The sequence below is a fragment of the Anneissia japonica genome, unplaced genomic scaffold (genome assembly GCF_011630105.1).
Source record: "Anneissia japonica isolate Jap-2015-1 unplaced genomic scaffold, ASM1163010v1 scaffold256_len832006_cov191, whole genome shotgun sequence".
NCBI lineage: Eukaryota > Metazoa > Echinodermata > Crinoidea > Comatulida > Comatulidae > Anneissia > Anneissia japonica.
In genome coordinates, this window is record NW_022691310.1 from 396,858 (window position 1) to 418,185 (window position 21,328).

At 32.6% G+C, this 21,328-nt stretch overlaps 1 protein-coding gene across 3 annotated transcripts in view; it reads left to right on the forward strand.

Annotated features, from left to right (window-relative positions):
• The first annotated feature begins 2,108 nt into the window (after window positions 1-2,108).
• Window positions 2,109-21,328, forward strand: part of LOC117100007 (myosin-4-like) — a 40,030-nt gene continuing 20,810 nt past the window's right edge. For 2 of the 3 annotated variants that reach the window (XM_033239542.1, XM_033239543.1), the window contains exons 1-9: window positions 2,109-2,249; window positions 4,069-4,248; window positions 5,902-6,060; window positions 10,659-10,892; window positions 11,848-12,031; window positions 13,387-13,523; window positions 17,013-17,132; window positions 17,489-17,602; window positions 18,152-18,382. In XM_033239542.1, the coding sequence (XP_033095433.1) occupies window positions 2,223-2,249; window positions 4,069-4,248; window positions 5,902-6,060; window positions 10,659-10,892; window positions 11,848-12,031; window positions 13,387-13,523; window positions 17,013-17,132; window positions 17,489-17,602; window positions 18,152-18,382 (1,386 nt within the window). In that variant the 5' untranslated portion in view covers window positions 2,109-2,222. Of the gene's footprint in view, window positions 2,250-4,068; window positions 4,249-5,901; window positions 6,061-10,466; window positions 10,497-10,658; window positions 10,893-11,847; window positions 12,032-13,386; window positions 13,524-17,012; window positions 17,133-17,488; window positions 17,603-18,151; window positions 18,383-21,328 lie in introns of those variants that run through there. The other variant, XM_033239544.1, reaches the window with a different exon arrangement.

The following is a 21,328-nucleotide window of genomic DNA, read 5'->3' on the forward strand; positions in this document are numbered from 1 at the left end:
CTAAGCAACTGACCAATCACAAGGCCAGGAATATGCATGTCTCACAAACACATGTGTTATCCCATAAACACACATGTTTACATACATTTACCCTATTTTTTACGGGACCTTAGCAACCATATCCAAAAGGGAGCTTAGCTTAACGAGTCATAGTGCAGTGATCGTAATAATAATAATAATAATATGGGGTTCAATTCTCATAGTAATTTACTTGTGTCTTTGAACAAGACATTATATGTCATGTAATCCCTGTTTCATTTATTTATTTATTCCCTCTCATTCATTGATGAACATGCTCATTAGATTGGCCATATATATTGGCTATTAAAACAACAACTGGGTAACAGTCCACTTTGTTGATTCGCACAGTATTTGGAAAAAGGAAGTGTTTATCTAGGGGTTAGTCAGAATTTTTCAGTTCAGCGCTATACATCATTCACACAATACCAAAACACTGTAACATGCACACAGGCCTACCGCTGTCTCTTATACACATCTAGATGTGTATAAGAGACAGCTAAAAGGGCACGTCGTATAAACGGTCGGTTAACGCTGTGTTGTAAGGAACTGAAGGTTGTAAGAGCTATTAATACAGAAAATTTTAAATAATTAGACTGTTCACTTGTACAAAATCAAAATGTCTTACAATTTATACCCAGGGAATCCCCTTTTCAATCGCAATTCTTCACCACTGTATGCAGATGTGTATAAGAGACAGCATTAATACATTATGCTAATTTTCATCTTTGTAAGCGCATAAGACAGTGCAAATTATTTCTGTGACAGTCTTTTGAAGTGTGTAAAGCTGCATTTTATCTCATACATAGTCAAAATATTGGGGGGATGATACAATGGACCATCCCCCCCTTGTCAAATATTGGGGGGGATATATCCCCTCCATCCCCCCCGGGATCTACGCCTATGGGTTTGGGGCCCTGTGGCTTTGCCAATTCCATTTTTTTTTTTGCCATTGCATTCTTAACGAATAAATGATATGAGTGGCGAATCCAGAAAAGTTTAATAGGGCCCAGGGAGAGACTTTCACTGACGAAGGGTCACTACCACCTCAGCCCCACCATGGCTGGGGCTGAGCTAAGAAGATTTAGGATTACGGCACCTGGCCGGAAATGGCACTCACAAACTTACAAAATAAAGATAAGAGGGCCCCCTTTAATTCGCCACTGGATATATACTGTATGATATACAGCTAGTAGACGTCAGACGCATGCTGTCATGTCAAAGCCCTTTTGTATAAGGATGCTAGATCGAAGACCATGTGGTTAGGGGCCCAACCCGGGGTCGGAGCCCTGCGGACCACCGCACGAGAGCGCAGGCGTCACTTTGCCACTGGTCGCAGGTACTGCGCCGTACATCAATTTTTTTTTATTTATTTTTTATTTTTTTTATTTTTATGAAGGTGATGATGATTTCATCAATGAAGGTGCGATCCGAAGCTTGAGTCTGCAACAGTGTCCGACAATTCAATTATATTTGTTCAAATAATAAAACAAAATTAATGATGCAAAAAAACACAAAGCTCTTTTTTTTTTTGGAAAACAATTATATTTCGTCTGGCCCGGGGTTTGTCAATCCCAGCTTAGCAAATGTCTTAAGTAAAAAAGTTAAGATGTCCCTAATAAATATCTTAAACTGATTTATTACCCAATCTTAGCAAATTCTTGGTTTAAAATCGTCCTTAGATGGCGCCAACGTACAATCAACTTTCTAATTTTAAGCAATTTTTAAGCTAAGCAATATGGATAAATTTGACTTAAGCAAAAAAATGGACTTAAGACGAATTTAAGCTGATTTCTGGTTTGATAAATCTGGCCCCTGGTCCTTAAGATTTCATCAGCGTAAATTTTATATAGTTTAATATAGGCCTGTTTTTTGTTTTTTTTTAATTTAATTTATGGGAAAGTTGATAATGGTGATAATGATGCTGGTAATGATGATGTTAATCTGCAAAACGATAATCGTTAATTTACTGAAAAGGGGATTATGTTTACATTCAGCTGACGATAGAAGTGCACTGGATATAGGTAGTGGATAATGCGCCTGTTAACAATGGAATACCGTTGTATCAATACGCGTGACCCCTTTGAAAGGTCAACATCTCTCAAGAAAAGTTTCGAAAATGGCGTTCCGCATTGTTAGTGACAGGTAAACAACATGGATGTCAGGAAATTTTAGTTGTATAGTAAGAACGGCATAAGAGAATCATGTCGACGTCAGTTCAGAAATCAGGGGTAAGTATATTACGTAGCTTTTTTAAAGTTTAGATGTGGATGTTTAGCTGTAGCTAGGTTTACATCGCTGGCGAAATTCCACAGGTGGCGGAACGGTAGCGATGGTCGGTGCTGCTTGTTGTACCGCTGCAGTGTGTAGGCCTAGGTGTAGGCTAAATGCTAGTTGGTACAGCTTTAGAAACGTTAAGCCTTGCCTCTGTACTCTGTGTTCTTAGTCTAGGCCTAGCCTATTAGAAGGGCTTAACTATGTAGGTAGTGATTGTGGGCACTGTTGAATGTCGACTAAGAAGCTTTTTCTTTGATTAATAATTAAAAAGTCTCAAAATACGTCCTGGCTGATTTAGGATGACCAACTCTTCGTCCCTTTTCCTTATTTTTATTAGGCAAGGCATACTTTAGGTCCTACTATTTATTAGGCCTACTTGGTTTTGTAAGCGCAAGTAAGAAATTGACAATTTTGTTGAAACTTGAAGGAGAAGAAGATATGATTGAATATTTAAATATTTTTTTTAATTCACTGCCCTATCTTGCCCAATAATAATGAATAATAGAAGTGTTAGTGTAATAATGTAACGTTATTTCGTACCTTGTTGTATCCATTTTTTTTAAATGTGTAAATTTCAATATTTAAATATCTAAATTATTTATTGATATTTTATTATTGAGTTTTCTTTTTATATTCAAATAAATTCAGTAGACCTAAGCAGAACCGTAAAAAGTAATTTTTTTTTTGCTGGACCAAGGTCTAGTTTTGCCAAAATAATTGCCCAGCCCCAAAAGTCCCTAGACCCAGGACCATCAACTTTTTACAACCCAACACTACTGTAAACCTGACAGTAAATTCCATCTCTTCTTACTGAGAAACCATATCTGACTGTTTTAATAAGGGCAAATAGAAAAATTTATTTGATTATCATTCTTGAGATTTTAGCTCTTTATTTGTTGAACAGATCCTCAAAATCAGATACTTGCTATTTACGCTTACCTTTCATTATTTACTGTATATGGACATAGAAATACCTAATTACATCACTACGGCCAACAATGATTTAGTATTTGACACCAAAGGACTTGATATATACACGGTGGATCAACGTACCTGAAACTAAATATTACATAATATAGGCCCGACCCATTAGCCTTTAATATTCTCTTATACTGTATCAACTCTTAACCTTATAAAATATTAAACCTCCTCATTTTAATTTATGTTTTTAAAATTATTTTATCCCTTTTACATCCCACAGATGGAGGGTGATGCTTCTTTGTCTAAACTAATCTACCAATAAAATCTCTTACAGTACTAAAATTTAATGACGTTTTTTAACTATATTATATAAATATACGCATTGAGAATATCCAGTACTGTATGCATTTCTATCCATGCTTTGTTCAACCATACGATTACTGCCTGTGCTGAAAATAAAATAATAAAATCAGAAAAGAGTTTGATTTCTTAAGTGGTGGGGGGAATGTATAATTTGTTTTGAGCCATCTTTTCATTTATTTGTTGAACAGATCCTCAAAATCAGATACTTGCTATTTACGCTTTACCTTTCATTATTTACTGTATATGGACATAGAAATACCTAATTACATCACTACGGCCAACAACCATTTAGTATTTGACACCAAAGGACTTGATATATACACGTTGGATCAACGTACCTGAAACTAAACATTACATAATATAGGCACTACCCATTAGCCTTTAATATTATCTTATACTGTATCAACTCTTAACCTTATATTAATATTAAACCCCCTGAACATTTTAATTTATGTTTTAAACTTATTTTATCCCTTTTACATCCAACAGATGGAGGGTGATGCTTCTTTGTCTAAAAGGTTAAAAGATGAAGGACTTGAGAGTACCTCAAGTGATAAAGAGAAAATGCAGAAAGTATGGAAGTGGTACAAAAGAGCAGAAAATGATCTGAAGGCTGCAAAGAAAGAGATTGAAAATCTCAAGTCTCAGCAGGCACATGAGATGAAAGAGGTTTGTAACTATTGAAGTCATAATTTATCAAAAATAATCAAAGCATATCATAATTGATTTTTGATTATTACAGTATGATTATTTAAATATTTATAATAATTATATATATTTTATAGAGCTATATTTTTGGAGTTGGAAGGGTGCAACATTTCTGTTTTTATATAACTTTTTCCCCTCCTCACCCTCCCTCTTCTTTTTTGTTTTAATGTTTTTTGTGTATGTTGCTTGTAATGTTTTATGCTTAAAGGAATATAATATAATAATATTAAATATAAAATATAAATAAATGATGCAAAAGGAATATTTTAAGCAAGTTGTTAAAGGGTTCATCAAGTTAAAAATATGTTCTCCTTAACTTGCCTGTCAACCATAAAAGCAGTTTCTGTAGAATATTCCCTATGTACTGGAGCGGGTATTTTCTTTTTTTATAAAAGAATGTCAGGGATGCGGTGCCTATTACATACATTCAGTTAAACTTTTTTTCAGCTCGATTTGCACTCACTGAATCAATACTTCCTTTCCTTAGTAACAGCATTCTTCATTTTAATATTTAATGATGATCTTTCAATTGACAGTTTTCTAGCTGTTGAAGAAAACACTCATAAACTAACTATTAATTCAAAAACATTCTTTATAATTAACCCATGCTGGACTCTATTTTGTTTAGTCAATCGTTTTTACATTAAACAGCCTCTAAATTTTTGAGGAATGATTTTGTTCATCCATATTCCATTTCAATAATTATTCATTGTATAATATTATATTCTGCAAATTATTTATCAGATTTTAGCTCTGACACTGATACTCTTCCTTGGATAAATTTCATCCACCTTCCCATGCTTAATAAAACATTTATCATTTTAATAAATCTGACATCCAATCTTAAGAATGTATAGTTTATTGCTTTTGAAAAGAATACCACTTCCTGTAAACTAATTTGGAAAATCGATTACACATATAACCCTTCCTGAACATCATACAACTTCAGTCATTCATGTTTACATTAAACGTAAGGAGGAGAATTTAATTTCCTTTTAGTTTTACCTGGGTTTTTGCACTTTTTGTCATGAAAATAACTTCCTTATATTTTTTTTTGAAGATCAATACTTACCTGGTAAACACCTGATCAAACTTGTTAATTAACAGACTCTTTGTTGTGATTTCCACTTAAAATCATAATCAATTCCGTATTATTCTCATCTTTCGTTTACTTGTTATTAATTGAATGTCTTGTCAGCTTACAGATGATCCATCTGTCGTTATCCCGAAAAACAGTAAACAATTTTATAAAAAAATTTATTGTTCCTAAATGGATCTTAATTATCAGATTAAAATTACTGGAAAATATGTTATTGCTCAACCTAAGCTTAATAGAGTTTAGGAATGATATTAATGCATTCCTAATTGGTTTTTCATGTTCTAATTGTCTATTGACAGCTAATTGACTTGAATTATAAATAAGAAATTACATTTTTTCTTTCTCAATACAAACATTGTCTTACAGTACAGTGACATAGTTATAAATGTAAACATCCTGACCTTCCAATCTCATGATTGTCTGAGAAGTACTGTAAGCCTAGGGCCTGTGATTAAAATTATATCCAGACTCACTCATAGATCTGTTTTTCTTTTCTGGTCCTCATTCCTTTCTAGGTTGAGAACTATGTGGAGCATATAAGGAGCTTATCGGAGGAGCGAGAAGTATTAACACAAGAATTTGAAAAAGAGAATGAACGCTTAAAAGAGGAAAATGCAACCTTAAAGAAAGAGGCTGCAGGTGATAATAAGGAAATATCAATGCTTTTACAACAGGTGAGTTTAACACTGAAAAATAACTAGAGTGTAGATAGATAAATAAATACTGTGTATATATAACTGTGTATAAGAGGTTTAGTAAGCAAATAACGATCGAAAATCAGGGGGGGTCGTCTTATACACTCGACATACATTACATTTTTTAATTATGTTTGTATTACGTTCGGATCGTCTGTAACATGCGAATTTACTAGTGCAATGAACCTACTAAATATTAATGTGAATGGACATAATTTGAAATACTGGGAAATTTTATTTTTATTAACATTTAAAAGTAAATAAAATGGTATTATTTTGAAGATTATGCCTTCTTGGCTCCGTTTTTTAGACCTTAAAGAGCAGCAGAAAGTATGAATTCTGACGTTGAAACATGAGTTTATACACCCAACATACAAAAATCGTTAAAAAAAATCTTCTCGAAGTTGGGGGTCATCCTATATACGTGTAATTTATGTGGTATTATGCTGGGGTACAGTGTTTGTCAAAGATGTTCAGGGCATCTTTAATCATCAGAACCAATTTATTGAAAAATAATAAAAAATCTTGAAAGCATTCCTCACTGTTTGTGATGTCAACACTACTATGGGATTTTCAAATTTTTAAATATTTACTGAAGTGTGTCATAGGCGTGTGTGTTCATACCTCTTTGGAATTCTATCCTCAGAGATAGGCCAAGCAGATCATGCTATGTCAATAGCGTAATCACTCAGTAAACACTCTACCATAGTTTGGTAGTGGTCTAATTGTGTGTTGAGTGTACTAGACACTATAAGTACAGTCTGTAAGTACAGTCTATAAGTCATAGTGAGATGAGACTAAAGAGATAACAAGAATGTTTCTTTGTATGTGTTTGTAACCTTACAGTAGGCCTCATTTTGTTATTTTTAAAGTTTTATTAGGCAGGAATGTACCCCTGAGAATCAAAGTAGGGTTTTTGATCTCAGTAAAACAGGTGCATTATTTTCTATTTATCACAATATTGCCGGGAAGAATGTTTTACAGTCGGTACAGTACTGTATTGTAATTTTCAGTACTACTATATCTTGTAAATTTGGAATTACAATGGTTCAGATTGTGTAAAACATGTTTTGATTATAGGTAGGCTACATCTTAAAAAAAGAAAGTTAGCCAAATTAATCTTACTGTGCCTTATGAATTTTTGTAGGTGTTCCCACTGTCTCCTGGTAAAGACCAGTGTACAGTAATTGCTGTTCAATGTACACAGTACTTGTTTACACTTGTGTGATAATGAACTTCTATGGAAATCTTTAAAATGTACTCCTAATTAAACATCATTATTATTTTATTGAATTTTATTTCAATGAATAAAACATTTAGAATGTTTGTTTCATCTTCATTTAGCAGAGGTTTTACCACTTCTTTCTGAATGTGATGCTGTATAATAATAATAATTATGTAGTCTCATTTACAAAATCACAGTAAGGCAACAAAATCCTTACTCAGATAACCCCCAAAAAAGAAGAAAAAGAATCTCAATTTACACTTTAAAAAAAAAAAAAAAGAAAAAATGTTCTTATTTCATTTTTAGTTTTACACACTTTACAAACATAGAAAATTAGTATTGTACAGGTGAGCATACTACTATGTACTGCATTAAAAGGGTATTGCATAGTTACACCTATTGCAAATAAGGTACGGATAAGACATGTTGGTTTTTCTATTTTTTTTTTTTAATAAAAACCTCATTTGACATTTTACCTCAGCCTCAATTTGTTCTTATTTTGTGCTTAATTTTTTGGCAATTTCAGTATCAATGTTTTTATAAAATGTGTTCTTATAAAAAAGTGTAGTAACTATACTTTAAGCCAACAATGTAATTATTAATGATCTATTGACTGATCAGTCAGTGCTTTACAGTTCTCAAGATGATATTATCTGTATGACAACAGAGGCGACCATAAACATGTTTATCTACGCACGCTAACATACTGTACAGCAATGCGAGTGATAGCACTTGGCAGCCTTGCTGGTTGTACTTTAGGGCGATATGCAGTAGATGTTACAAAATTAATCAGAAAGAAATATTAAATATGCTATGTTCAAGAGCTTTACAGAAAATATCGGTGTACGGTAAGAATGGCCCCGGAAAAAATGGCCCCGGAAATAAAGGCCCCGGAAAAAATGGCCCCGGTAAAAATGGCCCCATATGACAGGTAGGTAAAAATGGCCCAATAATCAAATTCTGTATTAAAACTGATTTTCTTGATTCAATATATGCATTTTTTTATCTTAAATAATTTATTTTTAAAAGTTTAGTTTTTTTAAATGAAATTAATTATTTTCTTTAAAAAGATGCTACCCAAGGCGAGACTTTTTTTTTAAACCTTGTTTGACGAACTCGCTGACTATTGTAAATTTTACTGTACTGTATATATGTATTCCTACTAAAAAGTTTCTAATACTAATTTAACAGCATCTTTTTTAACGCATGCAATGTTACTATTTTTTAAGAGTTGCTTTGTAAGTTACAGTATTGTAACCATTTATTGCCAATATTATTATTATCATTATTATTATTATTATTATTATTATTATTGTCATTTCATAAAACAAATGAAATAACAAATAAACAAATTAAGGTTCCCGTAAAATAAGGTTTAACTGTAGTTTCTGATTACATATGTCATAACTAAATAAACAAACCAAAACTTTAATATAATGAAGGAACTCTGTATTTATTCCATAAAATAGATGATTATTCCCAAATGAACAAGAGATAAATAACACCTCGACTTTTAGACATGTTGTTTATATGTTTATTAGATTACAAAATTACATACATCCCAAACCACATCAGGACACCCCCCCCCCCTTCCAATTTGACAGGTCGTCGGAGTAAAAAAATAAAAATGTGACATGCCTGTCACAGTCTTGAGAGTGTCATTTCTGGCCATCCAGAGGTTCCAATTCTTTAAAAAAATAGATATTTAATACTTGGACTTGTTTTCAATATAAACATTTCGTGTTTTTTTCTGTTTTAAAATGTTTGTGCTCGTTAGCAATTTAGATTTATTGTTGATGTTATCCATGACATGGTAATACGTACTGTAAAATGCTAGGCCTCTGAAAGTCCCCATAGTTGGTAGTCGCCACGTTATTGGAAATTTTTATTTCAAATTTCACGAAAATGGTTTATAACATTCCCTGCAAGTTCGTCGTTCAAAACTAGTGCCGAATCAATGTTTTAGAGCCTCCCATCAGAGCCATTAATAATAATAATAATATTATTAATTGACCGCAAATATAGTAATAATATCTAATAATATTAATAATTTAAAAAAATACTTAGACCTACTCCCAGAGCTACTCATAGGAGCTAAAAACTAATTTATTTTAGTTCTCAAATGTATATTCTTTATGTTGATTTATTAATTAAATTTTCACTACAGGGTATTTTACAGCATTTATTTATTTATTATTAATTTTTTTTTTCTTGAATTTTATAATTGAGGGCCATTTTTTATTTCTTGATTCAATTCTTGCTTATACAGTATTTAAATATTTGAAGATTAAAAAAAATATATCATTTCTATTACCAAATTTTTCATTGGGGCCATTTTTACCTACCTGTCTTATGGGGCCATTTTTACCGGGGCCATTTTTTCCAGGGGCCATTTTTTTCCGGGGCCATTTTTTCCGGGGCCATTCTTACCTACATTCAAAATATCAAGCATTATAAATGTAAAAGAAATGTTAAAATGAAACTTGGACAACAACTTAGTCCTTGATTCAGGTAAAGTTCAGGGGGTCCATTCCTTTGTTCTGTTAACAATAATGCTTTGGTGTTTTTTTTTTGTCTTGTAAGAATGGAATGTGTGCGTGTCATAGTTAAAACATGGTTAAAACAAGCCTTGCTCTGGGTGTAAGAATAATTGGCATCAATACACTTCTGTATATGCATCACATGACCTATGACCCTTCAATCTTTAGACATAATGGGTTTAGACTTGGTAATCTTATTAAGCACAGTATTTGTATGCATGAGATATTGAATTTGTCTCCTATCATTACACAACCAAGGCTATAGGCCTACTTGTCAACAATAGATTTGGCCCACCAGGAATTTTTGCAGTACCACAGTGATTAAGTTTACTCTAAATACTTAAAGGTTGGCCCTGATCTCTGCAATTGTTTCAGATTTGTTTTCTTTGTAACTTGGAGGACCAAATAAATAATGAAATATAATGGAAATTAAACATTGAACCATACAGTAAGCACACTATCACTAGGCCCAGACAGTTTGATTTAAAGAGGGTTTATGTTTTTTTGGAGTACATACAGTATGAAACAGTTCTTATCGGCAGTCACTAGTACTGAAATTGATCTAATGATGAATCTATATTCATCCTTCCATGACGGATAACATCATCCTGAGCTTTCAATATACCTGATTGGCTATGACACATTACTTAGTATTAATTATTTGCATGTAGTTATTATAGAATGTGCCTACACATGACATCAGCTTTTGAATAGAGAGAGCATGAAGGCATCAAAATACCATGGAGAAAGCAAAGTCCTTGCGAAGTAATTACCTAACTCTACCCACTTTTAATTTTACATTTCGTTCACAGGAGGGACTTGAGGACATAGCCAGCGGAACACAAAGTGAACAAATTGCCTACCTTCTTGTTGAAAGAGCTAAACTCTTGGATGATCTGGACATGGAAAAGAAGAAGAAGGCTCAGGTGGGCAGCTACTTGGACAACAAGAAGGTGGAGAGGCTAGAAAGAGAGAAACGAAGACTGGATGATGAACTGAAGAAAGAGAAAGAAAATTCAAAGAAGGCCTTGGATTCAGCTGCTAAGGTCAGTTTTTTTTAATAGCTCAAAGACAGTTAGGTGTTTAGATGGCAGTAAGTTAAAACTTTGGTTAAAGTTTTGGTAAATGTAGAATAACCTGTAAACTCACAGTGTCATTGTGCTGATTGTGTGTGGTCCATGACTACCAAGCCGCTGTAAAGAGGTGCTTAAAGTAGTTTCATGTTCATATCATTCCACAACTACAAACTATAATTAACCAGAGCATTGGGGGAGTCCTTAATCCTCTGACAGGTACAGTATTAGGTGTTTAAAGTGCATGTGAACCTGATGTGTAAACAGAACCTCTAATAAGTCATTATCTGCAAAGACTTTGTTTTTACCAATTAAACCTTGGGTAAGGACTATTTTGAACCAGCACCAATTTTAATGCTGTAGTTACATAGCAACGCCCTTACCGTTGACACGCCCAAAGTGGTAACGGCTATGTGTTCACTGAGCCATAATGAATTTTTGTGTCCAAGTTTCTACTCCATTATTCTACATTCCCAGTGAATTACAGGTTTTAGTGCACTGTGATTTTAAACTTGGTCACTGCATGTTAATAGGAAATACATAATCAGAAAACGGAATAGAATTTGTCTTGTCAGTGTGCAATACTGTCCAGAGTGGCTGTGCTGCAAAAGTATCAATATTCAATAATCAATAGATTTTTAATGTGCATAAAGAGTTGTCTGAAAAATTGTTACGAAGACTTGAAACTTTGACCTTGATGGGAAGGCAATCAAATTCACCATCAACATTTACGTCTTATCAATTTAGAATAAAAACAAAAAAGAAAACATTCTTTATTTAAAACTTTTTTTTCAATGTGAAATATTACATTTATTTTTTAACAAATATTAATCAACTGTTAATTAAAATATTGTAATTTACTGATAGCCAAACTGTCAGTCATTTTACTCTTATGAGAAGTATTAATAAAATACATTTTTGATTACAGCTTCATGAAGAGCAGGTTAAGATAATCCAAACACGACGCGAGAAACTGGAGCAGGAGAACCGAGACCTTAAGGCGAAATTAAAAGAATTAGAGACTCAGGTAGCAGAGTTGAACAATGAACTAGACAAGACAACATCAGAAAAAGATGCACATGCCAGCAAAGCTTTGCAGCACCAAAAACAAGGTAAATACTGCACAGTAAAAATAATGAAAAAATATTTGTTAGAAATATTAATGGTAATTCTGAATTTATGAGCATTCAAAAGTTATTGGCGGCAGTGTGAGATTTAAATGCATGCATCTTAGCCATTCAAATGGTAAGCTGTGTATCTCTCAATTGTGGATGGGCTGTGAAAAGTGGTTCACGCTATGTTCGGCTATGGCCCCTGGCTTTGTTTCTGGCATACAAGATCATGCCCATCCTTTGCAGGGCCTTTTGCTATATGGTTAAACCTTTGTCCTGCATCCTCTAATTGCTAAAAAGAAAGATTCCCCTCCAAGTGACCCCCTCCCCATGCTCATATAGTTAAAAAATTACATCATATCAGCTTTATGTATCAAGCTAGCACCACCTCACGTAATCGTCAAGCCTTCTTACTTAATCTTCACAACCCGCTTATAAGACCTCCTAATTTAGTTCCTCTTGATTCCAGATTCATTTTGCAGTGCAAACCCTTGATTCCCAGGTTTTTTTGCAGGGTAACAAGTTTTTATGCGTTTTTGAGTGTACGACTTTCTGATTAATTTTTAAGAATTTGTTTCTAAAAAAAAATGTTCCTTAATTATAGAATAAGATTTCACTTGAAGTATAATTCATATTTTTAGGATTTTTTTTTCTAGGCGGTGAAAATTATGTGTAAAAAAGAGAATACTAATAAAAAATAGTAATAGAAAAATGCTTATAAATCGTCAGCAAAAAATTGTGAAAAAAGAGCAATTAGCCATATAAAATAATAACAAAATAATAAACACATTCAATAGACATGGTTAATATAAATTACTTGCCCAAACATGAATAATAACAAGCACAGTCTTTCCATTCCAATCTGTTGACTATACCGTAGCGTCTCTAGGCCTAGGCCCATAATCATCAACACCATCACCACCGTCATCACCGCTGATAAGCATGCCAAACTATTGCACTGCAAATTTCATTTTCATCGCTGTAAAATTCTAAATATAACTCGATCGCTCTCTTGCCTGTATAATAAACATCCTGTGCGGCCATTCTGATGAAAATTTAAAATTATATAAGTTTTCAAATCAGGATTTTAAAAATTGTTTACAAAGCATGATGTCAGTTTTTTAAATTTTTTATTCTGAAATAACAAGTTTGACGCATGCGTACAAAAAATTTCGAAAGTTTTGAAGCCAGAATATACATAGAACAACGATTTGAAAACAGCCTATTTTTTCATTAGTAAATTTGTATAGCTCAACTTCAAATCCATTTCCAATGGAGTCGAGGTTGGGTTCAAGAGGGTTAACCATCAAGCCACAGCTTCACTTCAAAAAGTATTTATTCTTTTGAAACTGTAGAAACATCGTTATTGAGAAAAGCTAGCATGGAAACATCACAGTTAAAGGAGACACACAAACGAATGGAACTAGAAATGACAACAATGAAGCACAGGCTGAAGACAAGCGAGGAAGAAAAAACGTCGCTAGATTCTAAGGTAATGAAAAATATTGGTGGTAGCTGCAGTGTTGTAGTGTGCTGTATTTTTGATAGTGAGGGCAATCTCTGAAAATTACAGCTGAAGTTGCCAATTATGAAAACATGTGTTTAATTTCATGGACATGTGTCACTGTCAAGCCTATATAAAAAATACAATAACTTTTCTGACTAGTTTCACTTTCACTTTATTCACTTATTCCTAACAAAAAGTGCCGAAAAACAAGGAGGCAAAAGCCTGTAAGGTGACGCCGGAGCTAAAATTTAACTACAGTAAAGTAGACTAAACTATACAAGGAAACAAACATCACAAAAAACAAAAAAACAAGAAATAATGAAACAATGAATTACGATTACATTTTCTTCCAATCTACCTTCATCTGATGTTTAAAGCATGATTAACAAGTATTGGAAACTCAGTTAATATTGTACATTTACTGTAGAACTGTTACTTATTCAGTTACAGACTAGTGAGCCTATCACGTTACTTCATTTCAGTTTGTAAAAATCTGAAGTGAGCCCTCTTGTGGTGGAAATGTGTAAGACACTTCCCTATCGTGAACTTGCGTAACGTAGAATAATTTGGTAAAATTTCATGAATTATATATAATCCCCCTTACAGAACATATGTGCATGCGCTGTTTTAAAGTCTGTGTCAGCCTCAGTGATCAGCTGTTCTGTGCATCACAAGTGACCTACATGTAGTGTTTGATTTTGATAGAATGACATACTTTTCTTTGTATGAGCCTTGTTGAATCAATGCAAGAATAAAACAAGTGATTGATAGTAGATTCTGAAGTTAAATACATTTATTTTCAATCTGAAAATACAAAATACTATTAAATAGTTGTTCAATTAACGTATGATATTACGACTAGGAAACTCGATTCTGACACGATTACAATACGATACATCTTGTATGATGCCAATTAATTATGATAAGATAAGATAAGGTAATTAAATTCACTCACAACACATCAGTTATCTCACAAATTCGAAAGACACTCGTTTTACATGCATTTAAAGCACATATAGGCCTATGCACTCAAATACTGTGGATTTTCCGCCTAGGCTGGGCTCCAAGGGCAATACAATTGGTTTTTATAGGCCTATTGCATTACGGATCATCTATGTTGCATGGATGAACCCTTCATGTGAAACTTTGCCTATCGCAATCAGCAGTTTGCGATAGGCGCAAATTATGCGCATGACCGACTGTGTTTTGTTGCACTACCGCGATTTTCAAGTTATTGACTTCAAACTGAAGTGAGCCCTCTTGTGGTGGAAAGGTGTAAGTCACTTCCCTATCATTGAGTAGATGCAGTAATAATTTAATGAAGTTTTGATATTGAAAACTACCATTGCAAATTACTACATTATTATAATGTATTTATATTAATGTTAAAATATATTATTTAAAAAAAAAAACACTATTAAATTTCTTCATTTTAGATTTGCTTGTTTTTTTTTTTTTTTTTTTTTTCAAACTAAGTACATTTGAACTGTTCATAAGGCAAACAACTCATCAGATTCTGATTCATTTTAAAGATTGTACTTACTGTTCAACAACATGTGGTTGAAATATAAGACAAGCATAAATCAGCAAGCCATGTTCCACTTTTTTCCTTGTTTATATTTATCTTTTTTTATATCATCAGAAATCATCTGATCTAACTGCTGAATAAACATTGAGATTTCAGTCCCATACGTAGTACATACACTTTGAAGCAATAAAAGTCAATTAATTTTAAGTGAATCAAAGGTCAGGCTTCATATTTGACAACTTTTATCTTGTACCTAATAATGAATTTCCTTTAGTGTCTCCTTTAGTTCCCTCCCAGGGTATACCGAATGCTTATTTTTACAAATAAATGTACTGAGCATTAATATATTAATAATAGAATCAAATGAGGCTTGCCATCCCAAAACCAACATCATTTAACCAAAAATGAAATTTGACTTTTCGATAAATTCTTATTCTTCACACTATAACCTTAAAAACAAAGATGAGTAATTTTAAACTGAAATCAACTTACTATTTGCCAATGTTATGAGTAAAAGTATTATAGCTTCTGTGATACAATACTGCCACATTTTTATGGTAATTTTTCTAAGTTCAACAGTTAACAATTAGCGACATTACGCAAGCCTCAAATTAGAAATGCTTACCTGTTGTGCTGTTCCGAGTTCATCAAGGGTATTAATGACAAACGTAGGTCTACACAATCATCTAATTGCAAGGGTGTATTTTAAATATATCCTCTCAACTTTTGTTATGGATCTCCAAAGGCAGTAATATACATAATATACTCCACAATGTTAAACTCTGGTTGTCTAACTGACATTTTATGTGAGGAACACTGGCCAACTTCATATTTCATGCAACATAATGTGATATATCTCACTGTTGATATTTCTTCCAGGTTCAAATGATATTGTTTATTTGAGTATCCTTTGTAAAAAGTAGTTACTTTATTTCTAGTCAGACTCACCTATCTGATGTCTTCCTGAATATCAACAGAGAATTTTACCCTGAAGAGTAGATTTTAAGTTTACTGATACTTTTGGTATTGATAACTTTAACTTTGAACTGTAGATTAGTAATCCATCATTGCAAATGACAATGATGTTTACTGTTAGCATTCTATAATAAAGCTATAATTTTCTGTTCCTTGGAAATTCTGAAAATGTTGACTTGTTTGCTTGTGGATTCTGTAACTGTCCAATCAAATCAAAGCTAGGTACTGCACACACACGCTACTGTAGGAAGACACCAAATTACATTCCTTGACACAACGTTTCTGAGAATTTTATCAATTATTTTCTGTCTGTGTTAATGATCAATAGTTGGTAGATACTCCACCATCATAGCTCAAGTAAATAAATATCATTTTTGATTTTAAGTTACCTGATAATTTCCAGCATTCGATCAAATAGAAGTCAATTTATGTCCTATTAAAATAGCTTGAAATTTAAGAACTCATCGCTGGTCCATTGACAGTTGGAAGTCACAATGCCAAACATTTGAAAGAAAAAATTGCAAAGGTCCTTGGAAATATCAACTTAAGTTAATGCTTCATTGCACTCTTTATCCTTTCCTCTAGCAACTCCTTTAGTTTATTTTTGTGATTGAAACTGTGTTTCTATGTTACCATGGAAAAGTGTGGAACAAGTCCTTTTTGATTCAGTATGAATAGTTTTACAGACTCAATAAAATTTGTTTTTTTGTTAACTAGAATTTGTTTCATCGCTAGTAATGACTGATTCAACATTCAAAGTACACTGAAGTACAAAAACGTTGGACTATATTGAATTTTTGTCAGATGGTCCATTTTAGACCATATTTACTGATTTTGAAAGTATTACTTTATTCTTTAGTTCATTCCAGTACTGTATAATAAAAATTGTTCAGGTTATATTAAACCAATGTTGTACAATAATCTCTCCAATTTAAGTAATTTTACTTTACTTGTGTAATCTTGTGTTGTAGATACGCGAGCTTCAGACTGGATTAGATGAGGAGAAGAAAAAGAGGACCAGTCATGAGGGTACCATCATCAAGCTCCGGGCCTTGATTGACAAGAACAAAAAACAAGTTAATAAGCTAGAGGTGAGGAAAATATAAAAAAACTTTATTAAAATAATAATGCTAGATATTTATATTATGCCAAAGCACTCAAATAGATATTATTTACGTGCTTCTTTTAATTCAGTATATGTGAGAACTATAAAGTATTATGAAATATTGATTGTTAGTTTATTTATACAATTATAATCAAGTATTGAGACATTATTGAAAATAGAAGCCGAAGGAAGAGATTATCTGAAGCCAAGACTGAAGCCATGTTTTGAAGAATATAATTACTAAAATTAGTTTTAGAACAGATTATGGTTTTACTTTTTTGTCATGTTTATCCTTTTCGTCTGTTTTAGTCTTTTTAATCATATCATTTGTCTTGTTGCTAGGAAACAACTAAGAAGATGAGCGATGAGAAGAAAGCACTTGAATTGAAGTTTGAATTTGCGGAGAAGGAGCTAGAACAGATGAAGGGAAAAGAACAAAATTTAACAAGTAAAATGGTAAGATTGATCAGAATGGTTGAATAGTTTGACCTTTGAAAATGTACCTTTCAGATAGTTTATTATCCAGGCTTTGTTGTACAATTCTGTTGGTTGGGGTAATTTCACATAATTCAGAATATATAGTCAACAATGAATAGAAAATGTGAATTTAAAAAAAGTTACAAACATAATTTATTTTTAATTTTAATATGAATCATAAGGGTGAACTATATCCAGCGACTACTGGTTTATGATAAATAGAGCATCTAACATTGGGCCTCATGTAAATCGTGTCAGATTTAAAGCACTTTTATATTATAGAGATTAATTTAAGATAATATTAATATAAGATAAACTTTATTGTCATGACCACAAAATAAGGCAAACTTGAAATTTGGTTTCCGTGATGCTTAACTACACAAATAATACAGTATAAAATAATTGAAAAACAAAGACTAATTGCTCTTAAAAATAGTATTTGAAGGACTGAAAAAATAAAATAATAATAATAAATATACGATATATATTTTTTTTACATATATTTTGTCGTCTTATCGTCTTCAACAGGAGAACCAATCAAAAACAGAGCGAGATCTCCAGAAGAAGCAGTCGACAGAGCTGCAGCGCCTTAAGGAAGACTACCAGAAGATGTCCATAGAGCACAAGAGTGCTTTGGAGATGCTTGAGAGGGAGAAGCGACGTGCTAAAGAGCTAGATCATCGAGGCTCGTTGAGCGAACAGGATTGGAGGCGTAGATTGAGGGAGAGTGAAGAGCGTGAACGAGAACTAGCTAAAAAGGTGAGTTGCATTAGTGTAATAGATATACACCCTATATTTTAAGAGTTAGTAGTTTTAGAATTAGTTGCATAAATGGAGAAGAATGCAGATAAAACAACTTACTTTGTCACACAAATTTAACTTTAAAATATTGTTTTGTTCATAACTGTTCTTTCATTTCCATGTCTTTTATTGTCATTGTTGCATACTATACTATTTACACATTTCAGCATTTAATTGGTGAAAGCAAACTTTAAACTAACTTTAGTAAATTGTTTGTATATATAAGAGTACTTTCTTTGATGAATATTCATAATTCTCTTTGTTTGCACTGACCTATTGGTGATAGATTTTACTGGCTATGGCAAAACCCTCCGTTTGTAGGAAAAATTCAAAATTGAGTTATTGGTGTTTTTAAATTCTGCCAGTTGTCTTTTTTTTTTAAAGTGTTTATTTGATGGAAATTGGTTTAGTATTAGCAAAGTTATGAATATATTTCATTTGATATCAGCCATGTAGGTGTTGTGAAAACACCTTCCAAAGATTCCAAAATCAATAGTTTATTATTAAGATTTGTATTTTTAAAATAATTTTAATATTTTTTTCATTTAGATTTAGTCATTGATATTTACAGAAATGGTCTTCAATATAGGCCTATCTTTTATAAAATGCAAAAACAAGAAAATGTTAAAAATTCTGATTCTTAAACATTTTGGGTGCTTGTGGGAAATTAAAAAATGGGACATACGGAGGGTTTGCAAGAGCCAGTCACATATTAGTTGTTGGTATACATACTTAAATATTATGTCTAGTATTGAGGACCAATTCGAAGTGGCCCTCTCATGAGTGTAGGTTGCCGTGCATAGCAGACAGTTCACACGTACTGTATGCATTGTTAGTGAGCCTTGTATGTGCGTAACTTAACATGCTGAGCATTGTGCATCCAAAAAAGAAAACTTACCTAGGCGAACCTGTCAATTGTTCGTCTATACCTACTGTAGGTCTACTAGAGTAGCATCTTCACGTCCCTTGATAATTTTCATCGTGGCCTGCCCTCGGTTCTGAAATCAACAACAATCATCAACAAAAACACCTTCTATAAACTCCCTTTTGACTATAGATAGGCAGCAACCATTTTTTATGTTCATAGCTGTAGGATTATTGGTCGACCTTTCAGTATTATTTTTTATACCATTTTGTTATTGCTGTTTAGCAAAGGTAAGTATAGCAACATGCTAGATAACTATAGAGGGCGACATAGAGATTTGTTTAATTCTCAGAACAAATGATTTCCCTGGGATACTAGAATTGACTAAAATCGTCTCGAATGCTATGCTAAACGCTATGTCTATACCCTTATGTTAGCCTTGTTATTGTGTACAAGATCATCATTTATTTATGACATACATCAAATTCAGCTCAGGTAAATATCATTGCAATATCATTCACATAGCTGGTACTTGTACATCCTCCTTAAGAGACACAAACATAGATTAAAATGTTTAATAATAATAATAATAATAATAATAATAGTAATAATAATAATAGTGTAGATTGTATAGTGCTGGTATCCATCAAACAAGATACTCATAGCGCTTAATGTGCGGACTAGAAACTCTATCAGTGACTTTTCACCCCTAAGGGTGCCAACCAAGTAACACGGTACCAGCAACTCTCGTTGTCTACCACAGGGGCTGTCACCCTCAGTGGCATATCTGGAAGTTGTCCTGAGGACACAGGCAATGTGTCTGTCCAGCATCAGGCTCAAAAGACACAACTTTCCTGCTTCAAAAGCCTAAATTTACGAACGGCTCTGGGCCCGTGCTGTACGTAAATGAGGGGTTCTACTGTACATGCTTAGTATACACATACTGTATAGACTTTTGTTATGCAGTATAAAAATATACTATATTACATAATGTTTTGACCAATTATATAATTGAAAGTTCTGAATGTAAATGTTAATGGTATAGAAGGATGAATCTTGAGAAGGAAGGATCTTTAGCCCTTAAATTAATTATCATTTCCTCTCATGAGAGCGCCACTTTGAATAATTAATAACGATTGATTATTTGTCTGCCTTTCATGTCTTTCACCATTATCATTTTTCTGCTGTCTATTTCCTTTCATTCATCATTATTTCCTTATTTGGTAGTTGGATTACTCGCATGCTGACCTTGAGTCAGCACGCGAGAAAACATCCACACACCATCTGGATTTCACAAGGCAACAAGAAGAGATGGAAGAGGTAGTTTGAGATAACCTAACCTATAATAACGATTTATCTCATGAATGTTTTTGTCTATTAATTGAAGTCATTATTTTAGTTTTGTTTGTTTTTTACAATACAGTATATCATTATAAATTCTTTTTAGCTGATTCTGTTTGCCTATGTGACTTGCATGTTTTATGACAGTCTTCATAATTACTGTTTGTTGCCTGTTGATTAATAAATGCATGCAATTATTTGCTTTTTTAAAATCAACTGTTGTTTAATGATCATGTGTGTGTACAAGTATATGTTTATGAAACTTTTTATTAATTTTGTGATGTTTATCAGATAATTCCTCATGATCAGATCACCATTTTCACGGTAGTAAAAAATTTGTCAAAACATACAGTTTCCAAACACATGCTCATTGAGTTTAGATTTTTTTCTCATTTAATGCTTAAAAAAATAACACACCATTTTGAGTGAAATATATCAATAAACTTTTTATTTCATGACCAAATGTATTAATATTTCTATATATTTTTTTATATAATTTGTATTAATCAATTAATCAGTTTGTATTATAATTATTTTTGCCACTTGTATTTGCATTATTGTGTGTGTTTATGTTGCTATTACTGTACTAGGATGAATGTTTATTGTTAGGTATTCATTGATTTATTAAAGATACATTATATTTTTATGTCTGTAAAATTCACTAATGCATTGCTATTACATCTTTTTTGTAATTTATT